The sequence below is a fragment of the Macrosteles quadrilineatus genome, unplaced genomic scaffold, assembly GCF_028750875.1.
Source record: "Macrosteles quadrilineatus isolate MER2022 unplaced genomic scaffold, UCM_ALF_1.0 Scaffold_3__2_contigs__length_128488019, whole genome shotgun sequence".
NCBI lineage: Eukaryota > Metazoa > Arthropoda > Insecta > Hemiptera > Cicadellidae > Macrosteles > Macrosteles quadrilineatus.
This window is the reverse complement of record NW_026542596.1, coordinates 12770556-12796294: the sequence shown is the minus strand read 5'-3', so window position 1 is coordinate 12796294 and position 25739 is coordinate 12770556. Positions and strand designations below refer to the sequence as shown.

At 34.7% G+C, this 25739-nt stretch overlaps 1 protein-coding gene across 2 annotated transcripts; it reads left to right on the top strand.

Annotated features, from left to right (window-relative positions):
• The first annotated feature begins 21001 nt into the window (after positions 1–21001).
• Positions 21002–25739, top strand: LOC128990094 (probable small nuclear ribonucleoprotein G). 2 transcript variants are annotated; one of them, XM_054412332.1, is made up of 4 exons: positions 21002–21275; positions 22228–22250; positions 24730–24854; positions 25598–25739. In XM_054412332.1, the coding sequence occupies exons 1-4, from the start codon at positions 21244–21246 to the stop codon at positions 25646–25648; spliced, it is 231 nt and encodes a 76-aa protein (XP_054268307.1). In that variant the 5' UTR covers positions 21002–21243; the 3' UTR covers positions 25649–25739. The 2 variants fall into 2 exon arrangements, with proteins under 2 accessions (XP_054268307.1, XP_054268306.1); XM_054412331.1 differs by lacking the exon at positions 21002–21275 and adding an exon at positions 21290–21350.

Genomic DNA, 25739 nt, shown 5'->3' with positions numbered 1-25739 from the left:
ACATTCACTACAAGAGTCTTATGTATACAAACAATTTATATACAATATTCCAAGTAAAGGTTGTTCCAGCCTAGAAGTGTAAAACACAGTCGGGGCCTTTAGAATTTGCATTTTCATCTATTTTTTTATTACAGTATGAGGCTCTGGCTGGATATCTCATCATGATTGTAGAAAGTCAATGCTCCCTACTTCTACTTTGCCCACCTAAACTACCAACTACAATTAGCAAGATGTGGGATTGTGTGTTGTGCCATGCTAATTTACCAAACACATATTAATCAGCACAAAGTACAATAACACATAATAGTTCAATGGATCTATGCTGATATTGGTGATAGGGGTTGAGCTAATAACCACCCAAACTTCTGATCAAAGAGGCATCGCATCCGACATTAACTTTAAGTCCTAAACTGAAAATTACAATTTGCTTATATTCAGAGGCAAAGTGGATACCATCTAGCATCTTAGGAATGAGCTGGTCACAACTAAAAAGAGAAACCAGTCTTTGCACCACACATAAACTGTACACAATTCACCACTTGGGACGAGAAGCAAGCCTGCAATTATACTGTGGAGTAGGACTGAGTTTAAATAATGATTCCAAGTTCTCACTTAAGGTAAAATATAATTTCAGCACGAAATATTTGCCTGATTCCTCGGTAATACATGTTTCAAGACCCTAAAATAGTTGAGTAAAAAACATATTTTTTCAATTTTTCACAAATATTTAGTCCAAACTAGAAAAAATCCAATATTTTACCAGAGGTCCCAAGACTACATGTTTATTGCCATTTAAGGCAATTCCAGCAACACGTTATATTTATAAATATTTCAAACCAACTGGTGCAAATCTCACATGATACAAAGATTAATGGGGATTGGAAATATTTTTGGAGATGGACATTTGCATAGAAATGTATAGAGAGTAAGCACTATTTTTAAAAAGTGGCTTAAAATCTCCCCATGTTATTCTCATAGGTAAAACACCAAAAACACCTCTTTGTCCTATTCTATCTATTGGCTTGAGATACAGAAAAACAGTAAATAAACATTTAGGCACACTACATTGGTTTCAACTTTTGATAAAAAACAATAATACAACATAAAAATCAAATACTATTTTAACATTATTTTTAATGAGTACAAATAAATCAAACAGTTATCATGAAAATGTCTATACGTCTATGAAATGTCTATAAGTCTATACTTAATTCTATTATTTTAAAAGTCCATTATAAATGTTCTAAATTTGTGATTTAATCACCAGACGTCCCTATAACTCAAAAGAATTATATTATTTTATATGAGTACAAATAAATCAAACCGTTTTCATTTGTATGCCAATGCATTTAATATAATATCAGCATTAGTAAATAAAGGTCTACTTTATTGTTTAACAATATTTATATCACAAAAAGGCTTGATATACAACAACACGACTAAAATTCCAGCCTACATACTACATGGCCTTCTACATAATAATACAGCATAAAAAAGTTTAAAAATTTAAAACCATTTACCAGTTTCTTTTGTATGTAAATGTGTTATAATATAATTTTAGCAATAGCAATGGTTTCAAACTCCAGGTGTTGCCAGCACGGCAGTGTCGGGGGGCGTGATGATGTTCAAAGTGATGCACCTCCTATCACTTACATGTTTGTCTAGCTTCTAATAAAAATATTTATAGCATGAAATTTATATATATTACAATTCTACATGAACTACTGTTTAATACAATATAAATATAATTTAATTTGTGCTAGTGTGTAATTAATTATTAAGGAAAATATAAAAAGGTTACTCTGAGTAAACATGAAAAAGTAAGTAAGCGAGGATTTTTTTTATTTTTTCGGTCAGAGAAAAACTTTCAGTGGAAGAAGTATAGATGATTAGATGTTACTCAATTTTTGTTTCAAACATTTTTTCATAAGACTTTTAGTTTGTCATCGCTGGGGATCAGAAGTATGCCTATGGGTCGGGAGCACACACAAGTTCGCGTGCCGAGAGCCGGGTCTTAAAAAAAGTGGCCAAAAAAATGAGCCATTTTCCAGGCTTGTTTTTTCAGTATTAATAACATTTTTTAAACAAAAAATGCCCCCATATAGCCTCTAAAACGCCAAAAATGGGGTAAAACCATCATATTTTACCTATTTGGGGTGTATTTTCGCCAAAAAATTTCAAAAGTCCTGGGTCCAAAAACGCCGAAAGTGAGGTAAAACCATCATATTATATCTACTATAAACAATAAATTTATTCCTAAAGTACGTAAATAGCAATTACTAAGTAAGTATCTCTTTTATCGACCGAATGATGTTGTTACGTCTAGTTTGCTAAATTGAGTTATTTTATATAGTCCATTCATGATTAGTTAACACTAAGTTATAATTTGTTTGTCTTTGTTTTGTTATTAACAGATGTTTTATTTGTTTAATCCTATATATTAATACGCAGGCATGTTTCTTGAAATCCTTTTTCCTCAGCTCGTGTGCATCGCAGGGAAGGTCTACACAATAGAAAGAAATGTTCATGGTGGAAGGAAAATACATAGTTGTGCTATTCCCGTCATATGCTGACGTCACTCAGATAACAAACGCCATTTTACAATTTAGAAAAATTATAAAAACAATAACAATCAAATCAAAACAAATATATACTTATATGGCAATACATCAGCTGATTTTGTTTGCAATCTGGATGACGTCAGCAAATTACGAGAATAGCACACCTATGTATTTTCCTTCCGTCATGAGATATTTTCCTGTAGATTTTAAAGATTATTAATTATTTAAAAAATTAATAACTCAGCTGGTTGTTGTCCGATCTTTAAGATCTATGTGTCATTTGATTTGGCATAAAATTTCCTACATTTTGTTATCCTTGTGTTTTTTTTTTTTTTGTTGTTGTTTTTTGTAACTCTAGTGGTTTTTATGTAATTTGAGGTCAAAGATTTTAGATGGCTGCCATTTTGAAACGGCTATAGTCAACGAAATGAAATTTTACTTGTTTGTGTACCACGTTAAAATACACAAGTGTGTCAAATTTAAAGTTTGTACCTCGATACAAACTCGAGTTATAAGGTTATTTATAAAAAACACATACAGACATACAGACGGAAAACGAGGCTCCGGCGACCCATGTTTATAATGTAAAATATTCATGTATTAACCCAAGGAATAATACTGTGAATTTTTTTGAGAGAGTTCACAAACACCCTGTATAAACACGAAATGACAGGTTAAATCGTAGTTATAATAGTCAATCAGCTGCTCATAGTATTATTATCTTTAAGTGTTGCCAACCTATTTCCAAGCGTACACGGATTACGTGCATAAAAGAACCACACTGTTTTGTGTTGTTTCGTTGGAATCCTGATGTGCGGCAAAGTATAAACCGTACGACAAAGTATAAACCGTACGGCAAAGTATAAATATGCAGCAATTAGCAGCTTTCTGTACTATAAACAGTACTGTACAATGAAGCCAACTTTGTCGGGTGACCGTAGGAAAATATGTTTTTCTTCCCACTTTTAATTTCTGACAACAGCTGGAGTTTCATAACAATATTTGTTTCCCATGTTAATCTTATGGAGAAATACGAAACTTTAAAGGGCCCCAGCGCCTCACCCTCTAATTATTTCCCTAAAAAGAAAGTTTCCTGCACAACTTCACGCTACGCTCTTTCCAATTACACCAAGAACATGTCAATCGGTTCAGTAGTTTCGGAGAAGTAATTGTCACAAAAAATCTGCTTGCGTATTAAATAAGTACTAGTGGTCGTCCTGTGGTCGAAACTCGACCAAAAATAATTAATGTACAGACTTCTCTATTTTCTCCCCACACTGTAAATAAAACATGTGATTGGAATTTCTTCCATTTGTTTTGATTTTCTGTTTACATTTTTTTTGTTATTTCGTCACCATCATGGCAACTCATGTGGTCCATGTTAATTTTTTGAAGTTTTCAGATTAATTTTTTGTACTTATTTGTTAGCCTATTTTAATTTTTAAAGGCATTCTGCACATATACAGGAAAATATCTTTCCAACAGTATGCGTAGATTTCCCCTGCGATCCACACGAGCTGAGAAAAAAGGTTTTAAAGAAACATGCTTGCCTATTAATATATAGATAGATAGATATAGATTCAACTGATTCTACCCAAGACACTAGTAAACTCTGGTGAGATGGTCCTAAACTTCATCTATTTTCTTGGCTTCAAACTTTCATATCACATGGGAAGTCTATTCTGTGTATAGTCAATGGTTTAGGTGAACAGCTACACATTAATTTTGTTAAAGAAAATGAGAAATGTTGAAATGTATTTGTTAAATTTATATCAGAATTAAATCAGTTTGTTGTTAAAATTGTAAAGGTTCTTCTTATTAAGCCCGAGTTCTAACATCTAGATTGAACATAAACTTTTGACAAGGAAAAACTACCTAAGTATGTTCCTTGCCTCCTTGATAACGTCGTCAGCAACGCAGCAAATGATGATTACATGATATGATTCAAGATTAGACTAATACTTTTGCTTTATTAAATAAAGCTAACAACGGTAGTATGACCCTACATCTTATGTCAAGAAAAAAAGAATAAAATGAATCTTAACGCCTAATTTATGATAAACTTATACAATCACATTCATCAAACATATTACGTACAGGAAGTTTTGTTAAAATGTACCACAAATTAATAAAAATGATATACCAACTGAGAAAAGGTGTTAAGGTAATTTTTTGGTTTCTGGAATATTTGCATTTAAGTATAGTTAAAACTTGTCTTAAAGTAGAATACTTTGTAAAATTTACGATCCAAGTAAGAACTGGCGTACCTCTTAAAATCAGGCATTCTTACTTCCAGTCGAGTTTGGAAGTTTAATATCATTTAATTTTAATTCAACTTGATTTCTATACTAATTAATAAAATACCCCCGCCACAGTAAACCTGCAGACTAAGCAAATTTCCATTCACCTGATTGGATTTTCAATTAAATCTATTTAAATAACATTTAAAATATGTGTAATGAGCTTCTAGGTTTGCTGCTACAGGGAGGATATTATAGTGTGTTTTTAGTAAAATATTAATTGCTTAGTATAAAATAAATAAATTTGTTTAGTTTGATCAAAATATGTCCATAAAAAAACCTACAACAACAGTTTGTAGTTATTCTCCATTAGAATAACATGGGAATTTTAAATTCACAAATTTATAGAATTTTCTTCGTAACCAAAAACCGTTAAAACACTTCAATATACTTAATTATTTGTTTTTTAGCTCTTTAAAAAGGTTTAAAAGAAATTGAGAAATTGTACGTTTTAAGGGTAAATTATTTGAAAAAATATTTTTATCCCATAAACCCCCCATAACACCCCGATCCCTATACCTATCGCGATCTTGCTGGTTCGCGAACTTGTGGGTTTATCCCACTCTACAGACTCCACACCTTCAAGTCAAATTTCATCAAATCGGACAAAAATTACTCAAGTTATCGCTTTCAAGGACGTATATATACAAAATTCATTTTAAATTTTCAAATAGCAACATGTCAAGTGGCACGTATCATTTTATAGTTTTTTTTTTATTCTTAACAACTTTGCAATTTACACTTACTTCGTATCTCTTTTAGTTTTTGTGTAAATAACAAAAAAACCTCACTTTCCTGTATCAAATGCATGTTTGAACACATGCATTTGGGTTTTAACACTAAAGGCCCCATATAATTAAGGGTTAAATCCAAATAACATGCATTTTATATGGGAAAATTAGGTTTTTTTGTTATTTACACAAAAACTAAAAGATATACGAAGTAAATATAAATGTTTTATACATTTTACGTTAAGTCGTTTTTTTTTTGTAATCAATTTGAGATGCCTTACGTAGGACACCCTGTATACAGAGTGGCTGAAAAGTATCTTTCACCCCCCCCCCCCCTTAACTTTTGAATCTTTTGGGATATTTGAAATCGGTTTGCGGCAACCTTCTTAGAAGTGAGAGGCTACAATAATTAATTATGGTTAAATTTATAAAATTATTAATTATTAAGGCTAGAACAAACTGCAAGCGTTAGTAAAAACTTGAGATATGAGAAAAATTATCTTAAAAAATGATCATACTACGTAACGTCCATAAGAAATGGACAAGGGAGAATTTTCGTTTGAATATATCTTCAAAACGAAAAAAATATATTTAAAAAAAGATTTTAGCATTGAAATCAGCGTGAAAATCTAATTTATAATGATGTGTCACAACACTATCATTACGTTTAAAAATATATATTTATATCCAATATGGCGGAACCAATATGGCAGATCCAAGATGGTGGCCAAAATGCGTTCCCTATCATATTAAAAAACTAACCACACAATAAATATCGGTGGTAATCTCAAATAATAAATAACAAAATAACAAATAAGTGAATATCTCAAAAATATGCATGAAAATGCATGTGATATATTTTTTTATGTGTCCAATGTTGGGGATAACTGCCATTTTTAATCGTCATTAGAGGGGGTTTCCTGTATACCGATTTTTGGCAACTTTTAGTACGTCACTCTGCACATCTAACACTATACCAAATAAAACCGTACAATGTTTTCTTGCATTGTTTTAAAGCCATATCCCATATTTATCTGACTATTGGTGTTTTAAAATAAATGGCTCTTAAGAAAAATAGCAGCCATTTTAAAGTTTACTTTTAGACACTTTCCCATGGTCGGATTTTGTCGGATTTTGGATATGTTGTAAAGTAACATTTGTTGAGTCGAATACCACTTCAATGGCTTATGAAGCAATTTTGCCCAGGTCAAATCATAATTTTACTAGACTATGTGTAAATTAGGAACCGGAGAAGAATAGGCAGTATCATTGACGGATCCCCACAAAAGATATCCCTGGGGGTAACATCGAGGGAATGAGGTCTCCATTTCGTCGGACCATCGCGCCCGATCCAGCGTTCAGGGAAGTGGAGATTTGAAAAATCCCTCACACATTTAGCCCAATGAGGCGGAGCACCGTCTTGCTGGAAAATTATCATAGGTTCTTCTAATTTAGGGACTACATATAACTCCAACATATCCAAGTAACCAAACCTATTCACATTTTCCTCCGCAAAGAAAACTGGTCCAATGATTCCATCATGCATTATACCACACCAAACATTTAGTTTTGGACTATCCCTTTCATTTGCATTCACGATCCTGGGATTTTCACTCCCCAATAATCTAGAATCGTGTTTATTAACCTTCCCACTTAAATGGTAGGTCGTTTGACTTGGGTTTCGTGAACAACAAAACGCGCTTGGTAAACTCGCCATGTCTGTTTTGTTATCGTATTGAATCATAGATGTAATCTTGTTAATCAGCTGTGTTTAGGTGTTACCATTTTCATTAAATAAAACTTGATTAAATGATCTTCAAAACAAGGCATACAAGTTAAGTGTGGCTCTAATGTTTTTCGTACAGCAGCTATTAAATCAAGCCAAGACTTTGTGGACACCCGGTATATATTTTACATTTTTAATCAATAAAAAAAATTATTTGTTAAAATTTCATAGTTTTTTAATCAATTTAAAAAGTTCAACGTAACTTAATGGTTATAAATTAACAAAAAAACTGCTTAAACGTGGTTCAGGGTTTAAACGAATCTTCGGAGTAGCTATTGTTAACTGGCCTTTGTCCTGAATTCTATTCATCTTAACAAACTTTTGTGAAGTTTTAATTACAGTTTCCGGGTCAAATAATTCTGAGCAGTTTTTGTCCCGGGTTTAACCAACCATCTACAATTCATTGATATAGTTCGGTAGGTAAGTCTTTTGAAACCACTTCTACAAAGGGTCATTTAATAAAACAGAACGTGTTTAAATGTAGGCTATGAAACTATTTCTTTTAGTATTCGTTCAAAAGTGTATTTAGGGTCACTTCTTATTAGCCTAAGTACATCCCCATCTCACAAAAACGTCAATAGTGTACGTGTACATACATAAACACAAAGCCTACGTTTTTTTACAATTTTAAATGGTATGAATTTATTGGTTATTTATTGCAGGATGAACAATTTGGATAAGGTCAATTACACTTATAGATCTTTCTCTGTTATTGGACGTTACACCATTGACTTTGGATTCTGCACACTATTGAATAACCATTGATTGTCTAATGTATATAGATAATTTAACCTATGGGTATAAGTTTGATTTATAGTTACATTGTAGCACACATGATCAACCACTGATTTATTTCCAGTATGTCTTTACAATAACGTATGTTTTCAAACAAATATAGTTTTTGCTGTTTACATTCCTTTCTTTATAAAAATAATACACCATAAGAGTGCTTATTTACTTGATTAAGTAAGTATTGGAAACATATAAACTTAGTTTCAAAGTCTAGACGCATATTATCTCACAAAAAAAGTAGTTTGTTTGGTTAAACTCAGTACTGTAGCCTACTTCATTTCATTGTAGTGTCTTTTAGTGTTAGTTTTGCACTGTAAAAATTCACAACTTCAACTCAGAATAATGAATCTTAGTATGTTGTTGCTAGCCCAGATGGTTGATGCTACTTTACCAACCAAACTCATACTACAAAAAAACTTCGAAGACGAAGCAAATTCGATCTTAATAATTCGTTAAAAGTATCAAACATTGGTTACAAATACTCCACAGCTGTACTTTAGGATTAAACTTTACAAAGGTTTGATACTTGGAGTTTTACACCTAGCAATGTGTCAGCAACATGATTGTTAGGTATTTCCTCTTCCAGATACTTTTAGAACAGTTCAGTAAGCAGCTTTACTTAAACATATTTTCATGATATTTAATTTATTAGTTAAAAGTTCTTGAGATGGTACCCTTTTGAAGAAGGAAGACTCTTTTGACCACACTACAACAAACCCAAAATACGATACCATATGAAATGATGCTATGAAAAAAACTTAAAATATATTTTAATGTTCTTTAATTTATAAGTTGGAAGTTCTTGAGAGAGTACGCTTTTGAAGAAGGAAGACTCCTTAACCACACTAAAACAAAGCCAAAATACGATACCATGAAATTATGGCTATGAAAGCAACTACAGCTCTTCAGCAGAATCCGTCTCAACCAGCTTTAGTAATCTAAGCTTAGATAAGTAGATGACTGCTTCTAACTGCTATTGCATCAATGTGCATGTCCCAATTAAGGGTTTCCAAGCAATTCCTGGAATCGAATAATTAGTTTGGTTGTATTTATGGAGTTTGGGTTGTGTTGGTTTCCTCCTTGACCTTTCCTCCATTGAGGTTGTGGAGGGAAGTTTCTTACATGACCTGATACTGGAATGGTATATACTTACAATTCCTGAGACTTGGTCATCCCTTTGGTTGTAGTATAGATAAAATATGCATGTTGCTTAGTATATGGTTGTAGGCTGGGTATTTAATAATACTAGTGGTCATCCAGTGGTCGAAAACTCGACCAAAAATATGTAATGTACACGCATTGACTATTGGATACTGAAGTAGACATCCCATCTATATGGACCAGCCGTCGCCATTTTTAGTCACAGAATGCGTGTATAAAATTCTATTTTCTATTTTATTTTTTGTTGCTGACAAAGTTGATGGGTCATAACAGTTGCTATAGCTCATAATAAGTCATTCCAAAAGTTTGACTTGGTAAAAAAACATCGTGTACTTGACAGAAATTAGTCATTTAGATCAGCGCAATCATAACTATTACTAAAGGACGTCTCTAGTTCGAAAACTCGATTAAAAATATGAAATGTACAAACTTCTCTATTTTCATCCCAATATGTATATCAGACCCTATTTGAATTTTTAAAGGATTTCTGCACATCTACAGGAAAATATCTTTCTAACAGTATGCGTAGATTTTCCTTCCGATGCACACGAGCTGAGAAAAAAGGTTTTAAAGAAACATGCTTCCCTATTAATATATGGATAGAAGATAACAACCAAATTGGTATAATAGATGCATATAATTTAGAAGCTGAAAGCAAATTAGTTCAAACGATAATATCATAACTATTATGAAGACTAATATAGTCAAGTTTATAATTTTGCTCCATTAAACTGTGGGGCACACAGATAATAATATTTTTCATGCATCTATAAGTATAAAAGAGGATGTTTGTATATATATATATATATTTGTTTAGCAGTGATAAACTCAGACACCGCTGGACCGATTGCCACGAAACTTGGTACATACGTGTAGAATTTCATGGAATAGGTTTATACACCATCAATTTCGTGATCCGTCCAATCGGCTCCGCCCCAGTGGCTCTGGAGTTTCCCATGTTAACCTTATGAGAAATGGAATTAATGAATCTTAACAGCTGTTTCAATTCAACAAGTTGGTTTTGTTCTATGATGTTCAATAGCATTAAAGTTACAAGGATTACCAACAGGTGCAGCACTATTATTTCTTTTACAATTTATGACAACAGCTAATTTGCAACCAAAAGGTGAGGGAGCGTAGCGAACGAACTTCAACCTGGAGGCGAGTTAGCGTAGCGAACGAGCTAACCTGAAGGCAAGTGAGCGTAGCGAACGAGCTAACCTGAAGGCAAGTGAGCGCAGCGAACGAGCTCCAACCTAAAGGTGAGTGAGCGTAGCGAACGAGCTCCAACCTAAAGGTGAGTGAGCGTAGCGAACGAACTTCAACCAGGACGTGATTGAGCTGTGCGAACGAGATCATCTTGAAAATTAAGAAGTTAAACGGGGCGAAGCCCGCGGGTTACAGCTAGTTGTACATACACATATTTTGATATAATTTTGTTTCAGGGGAAATCTGCGAAATTTTCATGAAAATTCTTTAAGCAGTTAAAAATACGATGAGCCTAACTGAGAGAAATATGATTGTTATATACTGTGTACTAGGCTTGATAAGCCTTGTGACTCCTGCTGCTATCAACAATACTGGGCTGGTGGTTGATGATATTCCATCGGCGCTCTTGGACTTATCTGAAGACTTGTCCTCATTGTATGACAATAAGGATAGTGAAAGATACATGCCTCTTGGGGCTGCTGGTTTATTGTACCTTGAACCACAATTGGCACTATTCCTAACCATCATTGTAATTAATCAAGTGATGGCAATGATTCAATAGTGGGATATTGAACATAAGTTTTACAAAAATTCAAAGTTCATCCCTAAAACATTCTTTTAGAAGTATTTTAATAAATTATGTGTTTACTCTCTAATGTTTTATTTGATTCAACAGAAAAACCATACATGTATACCTTTCAAAAAGATCGTCTACATAAAAAGAGTAAACTGCACTAAAACTCAATCTTTTTTTTTGTCCATTAAAAAATAGATGGGAATAATTTTCTGGTTTTACAATGTAATGGCCAACAGTTCAAGTACAGTCTTAAATACAAACGGACAGTTAATGCAAAAGTTATGAAAAATAATTAATAGTTCAAAACTTTCCATAAAGTGAAAAATATTTTACATCTTTATGTTCCAGTGTTTTTTTTTTTATAAATGCCGAAGAAATATGGTGTATAGTTGCACCACTGTATTTTCATTGTATAGTATTTTTAATATTCTTCATTCTCAAAGGACTTATCAAATCAAATACAAATCTCTATTTATTTTGTACATACATACAAGAATAGTGTCATAAAATAAAGTTAAAATCATGAAACAACAACAAAACCAAGAATATAAATTTGTTATAAGACTAACTCCTGTAAAATATCCTAGAAGCTTACTAAACAATAAAACTATTTTTTATGTAATTTTTGTGAAATTTTGTTTCTATTACTTTAGGGTTAATTTCATGACTTGTGCTGTACTGTTTGGATATATAACTAGGGCACGAGTTACTGTTTATGATTATTTAGTTTTATTTGGCTAAACGAGGTTTTAAATTGCTGAAATAACAAGAAACAAATTGTAAACAAAACACGACCTCTACAGTGCACCGGACAGAAAACAATAAAATTTTCTTCAGCTGTTCCATAAGGGTCGCTGTCAATGCGCCACCACGTCAAACCGCCACCTCGGTGTTTTGGTCAGAGGCGTCAACCCGCCACCACAAAAAAACCGAGGTGGTGGGTTGACGTGTACGTACAGGTCAACCCGCCACCTCGACAACAGGCCACCACGACAACCCACCACCACACAATTTTCCAAGGTGGCGGGTTGTCGTACACACTCAAGTCAATGAGCCACCACGACAAAATGCCACCACGACAACCCGCCAACACCAGTTTTTATCAGAGGTGGCGGGTTGTCGTGAAGCTCCATGTTCGATGTCGGCAACCCGCCACCTCGTACGTAGGCGACAACGTGCCACCCCGTCAACCCGCCACCACTCGTTTACGAGGTGGCGGGTTGACGTGTACGCTCAGTGTTCGGTGCCGTCAACGCGCCACCTCGATCATAGGCGACAACGTGCCACCTCGACAACCCACCACCTCGCGGTTTGATTTATCAATAAATAAATCGGTTGGATTTATATTGTGTAGCATTAAATATATGTTGTACTTTGATTCAGTTAATATAGAGAAAGTTAATGTACCTAACTCTTAAATAGCATTTCTAGACATTTTAGTTTATTTTTGGAAGAAAGATTGATAGGTAATACAATTATTAACATGGTGAAAACCCGACATTTGAAAGGGTCTCACGCCCTTAAGGGTAGGAACTTTTAAATTCTAAAACCTTAATGCAAAACTACGAATTGGTCCGAATCCTTTAACACCAACACCTTAAACGTTGAAATTTGTCCACAAATAAGGGAGGAGTGTAGTATTCACAAAACACAGTCCTCGCGTATTAATATGAGATGATAAAAACGTATACCAAAAACAAAAATAGAGTAGTTATTTTATAGTCGATAGTCAGGGATAGTCTTGTGCCATTTTATAATGGTGATTGCGAAAGCAAGACGCAAAGAAAATTTTATTCACTTGAATTCAAAAGGTAATTCGGGTGAAATTATCGGTATTCTGTGATTAGACCACGAATACTAGAAGAGACCCGGTGTGGATTATAAACAAACAAAAGATGTTTTTAAAAAATAGTACAACACCCCATTGCTGTAACAATTTTGTGGTCGAAAAGTTATTTCAGCTTTTAAGATTTTGAACTAAATACTATCACCGCTTTCCCATGATATAGGATGTTAACAAGCTTATGGGAGAAAGTATGTTTCAGAATGCTGATACCATATATTTTTACATTTATTTTGTCATTTCTAATGTTTGATAGGTATTAAGTAATCGTCCGTGATATGAAATAAATTGAATCACGTATATTGACGCTTTCAATTGGCTGAAGGCCACTGGGGCAGAGCCCTGATGGAATCTCAAATGTGTTTTGTTTTATGGCAAATTTACATGTCACGACCTATCCAACTACACCTTAAACTTGATGATCGGATGTGTAGCAGTTTCAAAACAATAATCACAACATTTGTGTTGGCCAATTAAATATTTAAATAATGATGATGTTTATGTGTAAATGTATCCTCGACTAAACAATTCTCACAATGTGCAGCATATCGTATTTACATAGGTTAAAATAATATTACTGATTCATTTGAACCTTAATTATGCATCAAGCAGTTTCATTATACGATTAGATACAAATTTGACTTATGATTATAACCTGAAAAAAGTCAAAGTCCTTTATTTTTGTTAACCTGATTTTGTTTGAAAAAAAAATGTTTTTTTTTCGCAAGATAATGACTTTTGGTACCATTTGCCTCCGTTTAATAACTGATCAACGCTGTTTGGCGAAATAATATTACATTTGGATGTTAAAAATGTAACTGGCCTAAGCGTTTATTTCAAGTTACGGCCTGATTCATACGTTGAAGTACAGTGCTACTTTACTAATATTACAAATGAATGTTTGTGTGTTTGTTTGGGGTTCAATCACTCAATAACAATTCATTGGGCACATCGGGATTAGGCTGAAATTTGGCATGATGATAACACTTTCCTGATTAAAATATAGGCTTGTTATTACCTCAACACTTTTTTCTTTCTTTTTGCCTTTTTGAATACCTCTCGTATGTATTTAGAACAATAGCACAATAATATGCCTCATTATTAAAAAATCAGGAACGAACCACGAATTATTACTGGGAAAGGTGAACGAAATGCATGTTGTAAAAAATGTAGACGTGGACACCTGGTGCAAAGTATTTGGCCGATTGTTTAATATAAACAAACCCATAACAGTCAGTACTGGGAATATAAGGGAACAGAATACAGGGGTATCCCGTTAATCCCCTCGCACGTTTCTTCGAATGGGCTTAATCTAAAATTTCTTAGATTTTTCTTTCACATCAACAGGCCATTCCAGTTATTGAGGTGTCGGGTCACTCAGGTCAGTTCACTTTCCCGTAGTTGCGAGATTGCGATTGTCCTTTAATTTCCAACCTAAATACTGTTTTCATTTCACTTAGTAATCACAAAAGAGAACCAAACTAATATTCTGCTGTTGATAAAACTATTCTATTTCTTGTTTTAATTTATTTTATTTAGTCGTCGGATTATACTTTTTGAAGGATTTTTAGACGAAACAATCCAAATCACTGTTTTGAATGATATTGGACACGTTTCTTTAAAATTGTACTAAAACGTCACTTGCCAAATACCATAATGTGACGAGATAATACGTTATCTGAAAACAATTGGCGACCTGTTTAGTGTAATCATCTTCCTACCAACTGTCAATTATATCTTTTCGTTATAATTTATTTACAATTAGTGAATAAACGGAACTAGCTGCTGTGCCCGTGATTCGAAACGGGAAGATGTACCAAAAGTCCATACTGCCTAATCCAAACACTTGTTAAGTAGATGGAATTTTTAAACAAATAGCAATCAAATTTTTACAAAAATGTATGCCCTACATTGTAATTACCCTACTGTTTTCATTAAAATATATCAATAACATAATTTTTATAACTTATGGTTATAGAATTTTTCTTCATTTCAATAATCAATTGCATAAATAAACCTACCACATAGTTGTGTAAATTACATAATGTATACAATTAACATATGTTCTTCTTCTCATTTTTAGTTTCTGACAACAGCTGGAGTTACATAACAATGTCTGTTTCCCATGAATCTTATGGAGAAATATGAACCTGTAAAGGGCCCCAGGGCCTCACCCTAATTATTTCCTTAAAAAGAAAGTTTCCTGCACAACTTCACGTTACGCTCTTTCCAAATGACACCAAAAACATGCAGTTTTGGAGGAGTAAATGTCACAGAAAAACCTGCTTGCGTATTAAATAAGTTAAAAATCCCTCACCTCACAATTTTGAAAGCCCGTGGAGCAGATACTAGTTCAATATCGATGGTGGGTGGGGGGGGGGGGGTAGTTCTAATCCTCGGAGCGGTAGCTTGATTTTTGTCCAATTTGAGTCCAATCGGTTCAGTAGCTTATAGCATAGATGAATCTATGCTTATAGTTTATCTCATACAAACACACAAACACCACCTCTTCTTTATAATAGTATAGATAGATTTAGTAGATGATAGATGGATAGATAGATGTCATTATTATGTGATTATTGTTATTGTTTATATTTGATTTGTTTACAAGTTTTACACAGATTTAGTTTAGTTAGTAAAGATACTTTTAAATATGAATCAATTATTTCATAAAATTTTCAACAGTACATTAGTGGAATGCCTCGAACCCATTGTGCCAAGAGTAAAAGTACGGTATTAATGCTACTTTGATATTATCCGGAGGCCACCCTTATACAGTGTGCTGCGGCGGATATGTTAGGTTGGGTTATCATAAATATGTTTGTAGAACTTTCTTAGTTTCGCTATGGATGGAATGATACCAGATGAGTCATACCATCGCCAAATCCCCTCCATGTAGGCCAATAAGGTCAGGTCGTTGACCAATGGCCGGAGCGCGCGCATCACCTGTCACCGCCTGTATCTCAGGTATCGTCACTCATGTTGTATTGTTAGGTTAGATTCATAATGAAACGAGGAAACCCAACCTAACATAACCGCTACAGCGCGCAGTATTTACTCAGTATCTACTCGGTGGAGTTCGTGTGGCAGCTAGTACACGAGCTGAGTGCGTTTGTTGGTGACGCATTCAACTCAATCTTGCCTTCTGGGAGGCAGAACTCAAAAATCGCTAATTGCAATTGCAATCATTTCATATTTGGACAGTAAGTTAATTAAAGTATGTTCTTTCTAATTATGTGTTTTTTTTTGTCTTAGGTAAAAAAAATCCCTCTAGAAAACAAGTGGCCTCCGAATAATACCAAAGTAACGGTACGGTATTTCCTGAAGCATAAAATGGAATTTCAAGCAGAGCATGATAAATTCAATAGAAATCTTGGTTTAAGATATCTCCTAATGAGATTTTTGGAATATATCTGTCTGGTATGAACTTCTCTGGGCAATACCCTTGACTCAAGAGGTACGTTACCGGTTGGGTCGAGTCTAGTTCTGTATCCTTTCTCAAATTCTTCTAAATAGAAAAACAGGTGCGCGCTAGTCCACACAAAGTACATTTTATGATTTTAGTCTGTTGTACTCTGTATCAACGATGTACCTATATTTTGTTTTATGTTTTTGGTTGAATGTATTATTATTTTCACCACTATAAGGTTTTAAGAGAAATTATAACCGAACAGTACATTTTCATGATTTTTGTTTAGGCCATACACACGTGAATTACAATTAATTGATGAATTTGTTAGGTAACTTATTTTGTAATTCATTGTCATAATGCTGAAAAACAAAATAAGTATGGGTATTATACCAGTTATACACCTACAAAAAATCCTAAGAAACTAATAACTTTTTTTCAAAATTATTAAAGTTTCATGTTTTTGTCTTCAATAAAAACATGCGAAAACATAAAAAATATTGTTATTTTAATTCTAGAATGACCCTAAATCGTTAATTTGTAGTGAGTTTATCTTACAAACGTTTTTTTAAACAATAACCGTTGATTAAAAGGAAAAATTGTCTTGCGTGGATGCGCGTGTACTTTATTTCTATGGCAGATCTTTTTAGGAAAACAATTCGAAAATTAATGAACTCACAAAAACCAATGTCTAGTTTACTTAACAGTAAACTAGATAACACAAGTCCAGGTAAACTGAAAAAAGTGATGCATTTTATAACACCCAGACAACAGCGGCTTTTGCCAACAAAGATGGCGGGTTGTCGTGTACGCCCCATGTTAACTCTCGTCAACCCGCCACCTCGCATGTAAGCGACAACGTGCCACCACGTCAACCCGCCATCACTATTTTATGAGGTGGTGGGTTGTCGTGTACGCTCAATGTTCGGTGTCGTCAACCCGCCATCAAGTCAACCCGCCATCTCGCACGTAGACGTCAACCAGCCACCACGTCAACCCGCCACCACACGTTTTTGGCTTGGTTTACAATACCTAGAGGTGGCTGGTTGACGTGTATGAACATCAACGTGCCACCACGACAACCCGCCACCACACATTTTTCCGAGGTGGCGGGTTGTCGTGCACGCTAGAGTCAACGTGCCACCCCGACAACGAGCCACCACGTCAACCCGCCACCTCAAACTTCTTCTTCTTTTTGATGGCGGGTTGACTTGATGGCGGGTTGACGTGGTGGCGCCTTGGCGCGTTCCCTTCCATAAGGGTGAGAAATATCGTCAGTGATGATAAGTGATCAGTGTTTCGTGTTGGTGCAGTTTGAGTGCACTGGGATCAAGTTAATGTTTCACTCTTATTTAAGGGTAGATTTGACAACTTGTATGCACCCTTTTATATTTTACATAGTATGGACAGCTATAATCATAATAAATTTAAATCCCACTGGAACTTAAATAATATAAGCCAAATTTAGTTGTAAACCCTTTATATTGATTTTACAATCGAAATAAACTATACCGAGCCATGGCTCAGTGTGGTCCCCCGGTAAGTGTTCGAAGTGGCACTTTTTGCTGCACATGAGAGAAAAATGCTTAGCATGAGCCAGACGTATTATCCATATAACAGCTACAAACGGTTCCCACACTCTGCATATCCAGCATTTACTACTTCCTTCACCACTCCCTACGTCGTGAACCTGTTTCCTTCCCTTCTCATAGCATTTAAGTATTGCAGATACATTTATTCAACTGCCACAAACGACTCCCACACTCCACACTGCTCGCCTTTACTACTTACTTCACCACTTCCTACGTTTTGGACCAGTTCCTCTCCCTTCCCATAGCATTTTAGTATTTTAGATATATTAATCCATCTGCCACAGACGCTTCCCACACTCCGGTATATTGAGTAATCTTCTGTGAAATCTTTGCTTAATAGTAACAACTGATGTTTTCCTTTTGTACTGTATTTTGTAATTTGCTAGTATACTGTGGGTAGATGGCTTATTATGAACACATGTTACACGTGGAATTCCTACGGTTGAAGAGGAAATAACCAAATTTAGTGCAAAATATCTAAAGAAACTTGAAAATCACCCTAATCACCTGGCTCTAAACCTCTTGGACAACAGTACCAGTATTTACAGGCTAAAAAGGATTCATGTTTTGGATCTAAGCACACGTTTTGTTTGAACAATTTAATTTTCGGGTCTGACTTAGGGGAGGTACAAATGAGGCATTTAGTTCAAAATTCCTCCGTGAACAGCGCTGTAGTAGAGAGCACTTTGGCAATGAAGGTTTACTAATCGCAAAAATAGTTCTGTTCATAAAATAAAATTATAAATGCCTAAAATTCAATTTTATTAATTCTTAATTACAAAATTTAACTATCATAACCTAACCGAACTAACCAAACTTGCTGATAAAGAAATAATATAACAAAAGTTTATAGTAATCAGAAAAATAATTCTGTTTATAAAATAAAACTAGAAATTGCTCAGTTAAAATTTTATAATGACTTAATAATAAAATTAAACTGTAATAACCAAACCAAACCAACCAAACTTGCTGAAAATAAAAAATCTTGGACAAAAAGTGAATGCCACCGGCGGGATTCGAACCCGGGATCTGCAGTATATCAGCCCGGCACGCTAACCATTAGATCACCGAAGCCGATGGTTATCGACCGTTTTGTTACGGTAATGGCGTTCCCTCAGCTAATAAGAAGCCCTCAGCTGTCATCGTAGCCTCTTCTATACCTCCCCTGAGTAAATACCTTAATTTTCCCTTGTTTATTTACATATTTATTTTTTCATTGAAATATTTTAAGTTATCTCTGTCAATGGACAATTGTGGAAAATTGTGAAAAAATAATGTTACACGTTATAACTTACAAGTCTTTTGTTTACTTTTTCCTTGTTATCTAATTCAACCAACATGGTTACTTAGCAACCCATAAGACCAATGTTAAAAAATGTGACTTTCAGTTTTATTTTTCTACGTAATTAGATTTTTGTTGGCAGCTGTAACTGTATTACCAATACTGGTAAGTACACTGTAAGCACGACATTTAAGTGTTACTAGCTGTAACCCGCGGGCTTTGCCCCGTTTAACTTCTTAATCTTCAAGATGATCTCGTTCGCATGGCTCAATCACGTCCTGGTTGAAGTTCGTTCGCTCCGCTCACTCACCTTTAGGTTGGAGCTCGTTCGCTGCGCTCACTTGCCTTCAGGTTAGCTCGTTCACTACGCTAACTCGCCTCCAGGGGCCCATTTCATAATAAACTACAAGTTACAAGTTACAACTTGTAACTTGTTATTTCCATTAGATTTGCATTGGGCGATCAGCTGATTTACTAATAATATTAGTTTGTACTTTATTATGTAATGGGCCCCAGGTTGAAGTTCGTTCGCTATGCTCACTCACCTTTTGGTTGCAAATTAGCTGTTGTCATAAATGTAAAAGAAATAATAGTGCTGCACCCTGTTGGTAATCCTTGTAACTTTAATGCTATTGAACACATTGAACATCAGAGAACAGAACCAACTTGTTTAATTGAAACAGCTGTTAAGACTCATTAATTCCATTTCTCATAAGGTTAACATGGGAAACTCCAGAGCCACTGGGGCGGAGTGGCTCACGAAATTGATGGTGTATAAACCTATTCCATGAAATTCTACACGTATGTACCAAGTTTCGTGGCAATCGGTTCAGCGGTGTCTGAGTTTATCACTGCCAAATCTATTATATTATTAAAGTGATACAATGTAATTTTATGTAAACGGTTAAGGCCATTTACCAAATAAAAATATAGGCATATGGCACATCAAAATGAAGCTTGGAATATGTAGATTTGCCGAAAAGTATTAATATGGATGAATTTCCTAAAGGCCCTGCCCCACAGGATGATTTCCAAGGGGCTTCGTCTGGCATGCTTCTAAAGTTTAGATGATTTAATTTAATTTATCTAATGAAACAGCTGGTCAGTACAATTAAAGTGGTGTTTGTTTATTTACTCGAAAACGATGTTTGTGGCGCTTTATGTAGATTGAGGAGGGTTATGTTTGGTTTTAAAGAAAGGTTGTATACGTTTTGTAAAGTATTGCCAAAGGTATTGCTCAAAGTTTCATTTTCTAATTTATATAGTAAGCTAGGCTTGACTAAAATTGAAGAATTATGGTAAAACATGTCATTCATGAAGCATCAATATGAAGCAATTGATGCTATTGCTACACTAAGGTATGTCGTCATACTCTTTTGGATCCATTAACATTAAAAGTAGGGGTTTTAAAGTAAGTAGGTTTACACTTTTAAATCAGTTTATATTTCCATACTAAATCATAGAGTTGTTGTATTTTAAAACACACATCAGCACCACTTTAATAGCTCTCTGGGTCACATTTTCTTCCCGTTGCAACGCACGGGTATAGCAGCTTGTATATATATATATATACAAACATCCTCTTTTATACTTATAGATTAAAAGATAGAAACCAAATTAGTAAACCTTCATTATAGTCAATCAGAAGCCTCCAAATGACACTGTTGGCAAAATTTATCCTGAAAAACAAATCGTGCGCTATGGCTGTGGAGTGTGGACTGAAATGAGTGTTAGTGTCGAGCGACTCGCGGTTCGTCGGCTCGACTCGGCATAAAATCAACAACGATAACAATACAACACGAAGACGAACACAACAATTAAAATTAAATAAAGCAAGAAGGTAATATTGAAGAATCTATCGTGGACGAGGGCTCGCCCGAAACCGGCTAGTAGACATTGTTTTTGCCATCACTCTTTCTATAAACCGTAATTTATTTTAATACTCAAAGTAATTGTAGATTGTAGCTTGCTTTACGCCGTGTACCTAACCTACTATCAACATGAGTAAAGCTCATCCTCCAGAACTGAAAAAGTGAGTAGGCCTAGTCCTAGGCCTAGGCCTTATGGTAACTAGGTTCTTGTCTATTTTAGGCTACCATACTAGTAGGTAGGGCCTATAATAGCTTAGATTGTTTTTTTCCTTACTGAGTTAGGGGTATATCATTATACGGATTACTAGCCTAGTAACTTACGTTTGTAAATCTTAATGACTAAGTTAAGTATACCACTCACCCTTGATCGTCTTCAGGATTCTTGGTTCCAAATTAGTTGGCATAGGCCTTAAGGGTGAAAATTTGATATCCGATTTCATTATAGGCCCTAGTAGCCTAATTAAAGGAAATATTTGTGAAACTTTGATATCCAACTCCATCATAATATCGCACAAGAGTATGTTCGATAACCTAACTTCATAAACTTAAGTTAATCCAAGATTCTAGGATCGATTAGGTTATCTATTTATTTATAACCTAGGCCCATAACAATTATTATATAAATAACAATTGATATAATAATGATCGTGTCAGATTATCAAAGTTATACCATCAAACTAAGTTATCAGTAGCCTAACTTGCTATAATAACAATATCATCGTCTTTAATTGCTAAACAAACTTCAGTGTGTGTGAGCGTATGTGTGTGTAGGGATCCCAGACGTCCTCATTTCCCCGAACACGTCCTCTTTTTTGGGTACTTAATCTAAAAAACGTCCAGGGGATTTTCAGCAAAACCTTAAAATGTCCGGGATTTAGACTAAAAAAATAAATGTAAATCATATTATTCCTGAACACATTCAGTTAAATTCCCACGAAAACAAAAAAATCCTACACCTAGAAGCCATTGTCCTCTATTTTACATGTTTAACTTAACTTAATCCCAATACCTTAAGTAGGTATGCCATTGTTTCCTTGAAAATAAGTTATCTTACCTAACTTAGCCTATCAATTTTTCAATTCATTTTTTTACAATTGCTTCTTTATGTTTCAGGTTCATGGACAAAAAGTTGTCAAGTAAGTTAAACAAACAATCCAATCTTTAAATAGACCTACTGTATTAGATCAACTGCCAAAATCTCTTGCGGCTCAATCCGTATCAATTTTAATTTATAGGCTACTTTTTTAATTTACAGGTACCGGTAAGTTACTTCGTTAAACAGAGAAATATAATTGTCATGAAAAAGGCGGAATGTGGGCAAATAAATGTAGCCTACAAGTTTACTACATAAAAATCAATATTTAGTTCTGGATGCATTATTTAAAAAATAATCATCACATATTTAAGTTACAAGAAAATACAATTAGGCCTACAATCTGAAAGACAGTAATCTTCCTCAGGCACGGAAACACCATCATCGTCTCCCGCAGTCACGAAAACCTTATCGAAGTATCCTGAATCGCAACAAGATTCTGATCATCTCCCGTGGCTGCGTAGACATCATTGTCTCCCACGATCGCAAAATAATTTTGATAATTTCCCCTGTCCATTAAGACATTGTCATCGTTTCCTGCCCAAAGGTATTGCTGGCAATGAGGGAGCCTACAAGTGGGCAAACAAAGGAGCTGAAAGTTTCATCATGAGTCCAGAGAGCCGACATGTGGTATTGCTTACAACACAGCACAGAGAGCTGTTTGCCAGTGGATGGACATAGAACATCGGAGGAGCTGAGAAAGAACTAAAGGCAACATACAGTTAGAGAGAATGCTGCAGACACCTACTGGTACGAAAGCGGCAGATGCCCTTGGGCTGAATAGGAAGACCCTTCGGAAGGTGGTTGGCTTCATCAGCAGCCAACGGGTATTTCGCGGACATCTATGCAAGATGGGAATTCAAGTCGAAAGCCTCTTTGTAGGAAATATGATGAGGAGGAGGATACAGCCTTCCACGTGATATTTATGTGCCCAGCCCTACAAGGTCTGCAGTGTATGAGATCCCTTGGCCTATCAACTGGTGATCAAAAGGAAACAGGTTGCAACAGTCAAATGGATCTAATGGTTTACTAAGTATCTGGGATTTGACGGAGAATGAGGACCTGTGAATGAGGGTGCACAATAAGCTGTTCCAGCTACAATGCAATCCATAGTCACTTGTAAGCCTGGCCCTCTGTTTGAAAAAAAAGTCGTCTCCCGCGGTGACGGCAAAATCCTGAATATTCCCCACGGTAGCGGAAACATCATAGTCTTCCACGATCGTGGCAAAATCATGAACACCTTCTGCGGTCATGTTTAAAGATTATCGCTGTTATCCTCGATTGCGGCAAAATTCCAATCATCACCCGCAGCCGTGTAGACATCATCATCGTAGAAAATAAGTCTTAAAATTGCATCCACATTCCATTAAGACCATAAAATACACAGTTTTCCACTTTTCAAGTTTGCCACCATTTTGGAAAATGGCCGCCATTTTTAAATAATTGAATTAAAATTTTTAACGAATTTTATGGACTTTTTGGAATGTGGATGCAATTTTAAGACTTAGTTGACTTATTTTCTCTTGGCATTTTCGCTATAAACCTACTTTTTTTGGAGCTACATGATGTAAAATGTACACCGGAAGTCATTTTTCCATAGGCTGTAACTCCTAAACAAGTGGGTTTATCGAAAAAATTTCAAGGAAAAAAATGTTTTTAAATTGCATGTTCTATCCGAAAACATGATAAAGTACAGGCTGTTCCATAAGAAATTTTAAAGTTAGCCACCATATTGGAAAATGGCGGCCATTTAAAAAAAATTGGAATTCATATTTTTCAATGTCATAAAAAACTAGTTGAAGTTCTCCATTGAAAGTTTTCTCTAAATCTGATAGTTTCTGAGATACCAATGGTGGCACAGTTAAGTTGTTCACCCTGTATAGGCTATATCAATAATTTTTGTGGGGGGGGGGGGATTCCTTCCCTGGATACGCCACTGCTGGTGCTACACCAATTCATTCTTTTCAATGTAATATCTTTTTCTTCATTGAGTTATTAAACTACTTTTGGTCTGAATTGTGTTAGTGCACCCGAGAAGAACTACTTTTGTTTTTGAATTGGCTTGATGTGATAGCCTACTTGGCATTGAGGCATGCGTAATTGAATGTTGGTAGTTTTAACTGACCTTGTTTTGAGAGCAGTACGGTTTAACCGCCGTTTTATAGGAATCTCGGCATTTCTGCTCCCATGCTCAGCGATGGGAACAATACGCTAAACTCTACAGGATGTTACAGGCTATAAATAAAATCCTGTCTCGTTACCGAAATGGTTGTATCTTTAATTTCAACTACAAGTTCTGTACTGTATATAACGATGGATTTGGAGATCAATTAAAGGTATTAAAATAAGAATTTTTATTGACTGTAACTTATTTTACTTAAAGTATTTGAGTATTTGTTTTGGGTTAAGTTTTTAGGGAGTTTTAACCGACCTTTTGAGTTATCCGACCTAGGTCGAGTCCCGTTAAGAGTCGGTTAAGAGGGGTTCTACTGTACCAATAATGTTTTATTGTTACATTACAGTAAAGCTGAATGCTGGTAGACATGTGGAAGGAATTCTACGTGGTTTCGATCCTTTCATGAATGTTGTACTGGATGAAACAATAGAAATAAAGAAAGATAACACACAAAATAACATAGGCATGGTGGTGAGTAAAATGCATTAAATAAATTACATATGGTATTGAAAGTTTTAATATAAACCTCTCACTCAGTTTGAATCAACTCACTCATTTATAAAGGATATGGTATTGAAAGTTTTAATATAAACCTCTCACTCAGTTTGAATCAACTCACTCATTTATAAAGGTAGCATAGTAAGAGTAATATTAGAAATCTGTAAACCTCGTTAGAAAAAATATGGTTTGTTTAGAACTTTTGTCATATTTTCAGGAGGTACATATTTTATCAGACACAGGGTTAAGAGTTCCTATATTCAATACCGGTATACAGTATCTATATATCCTATATCTATAGATTTGGCTTAGTTCACCAACATTTTAAAATTTGTATTAATCATTTGTGACACACTACTTCTGACTTGAAGGTGGCAGTGAAACTAGTATTTGTGATAAACTAATGAAGGGAATGGCAAGAAGGTGATTTCTTAGTTTTCTAAAAAGTAGAACACTCTCCGTAGATTGAAACAAAGCACACCAATGGAGCTTAACACCTTTTCCCAAACTAGGGTAATAGTAACTCCAATTAATAGGTAACATTAGACTATCGTATAGTTGAATTATCACAGTTTAAATTCACATAATATTTTAGATGATTTTTAAGAGTCATTGTATGTTATGAATGATAGTTGTTCACATATTACATACACCAACATTCTCTTTCTGGCACATATTTCTTTGAAGGTTTTCCTAATTTTAAATTACTTTTCCAGGTGATCCGTGGGAATTCCATTGTCATGGTTGAATCCATGGATAGACTGTAGGTTAAATGTTTAGGATGTGTTGAAATCGTGTTACAAAATGTGCTCTCGATGTTTGTTTCAATTTTTGGTAAATAAATAGTTTGTGATAATT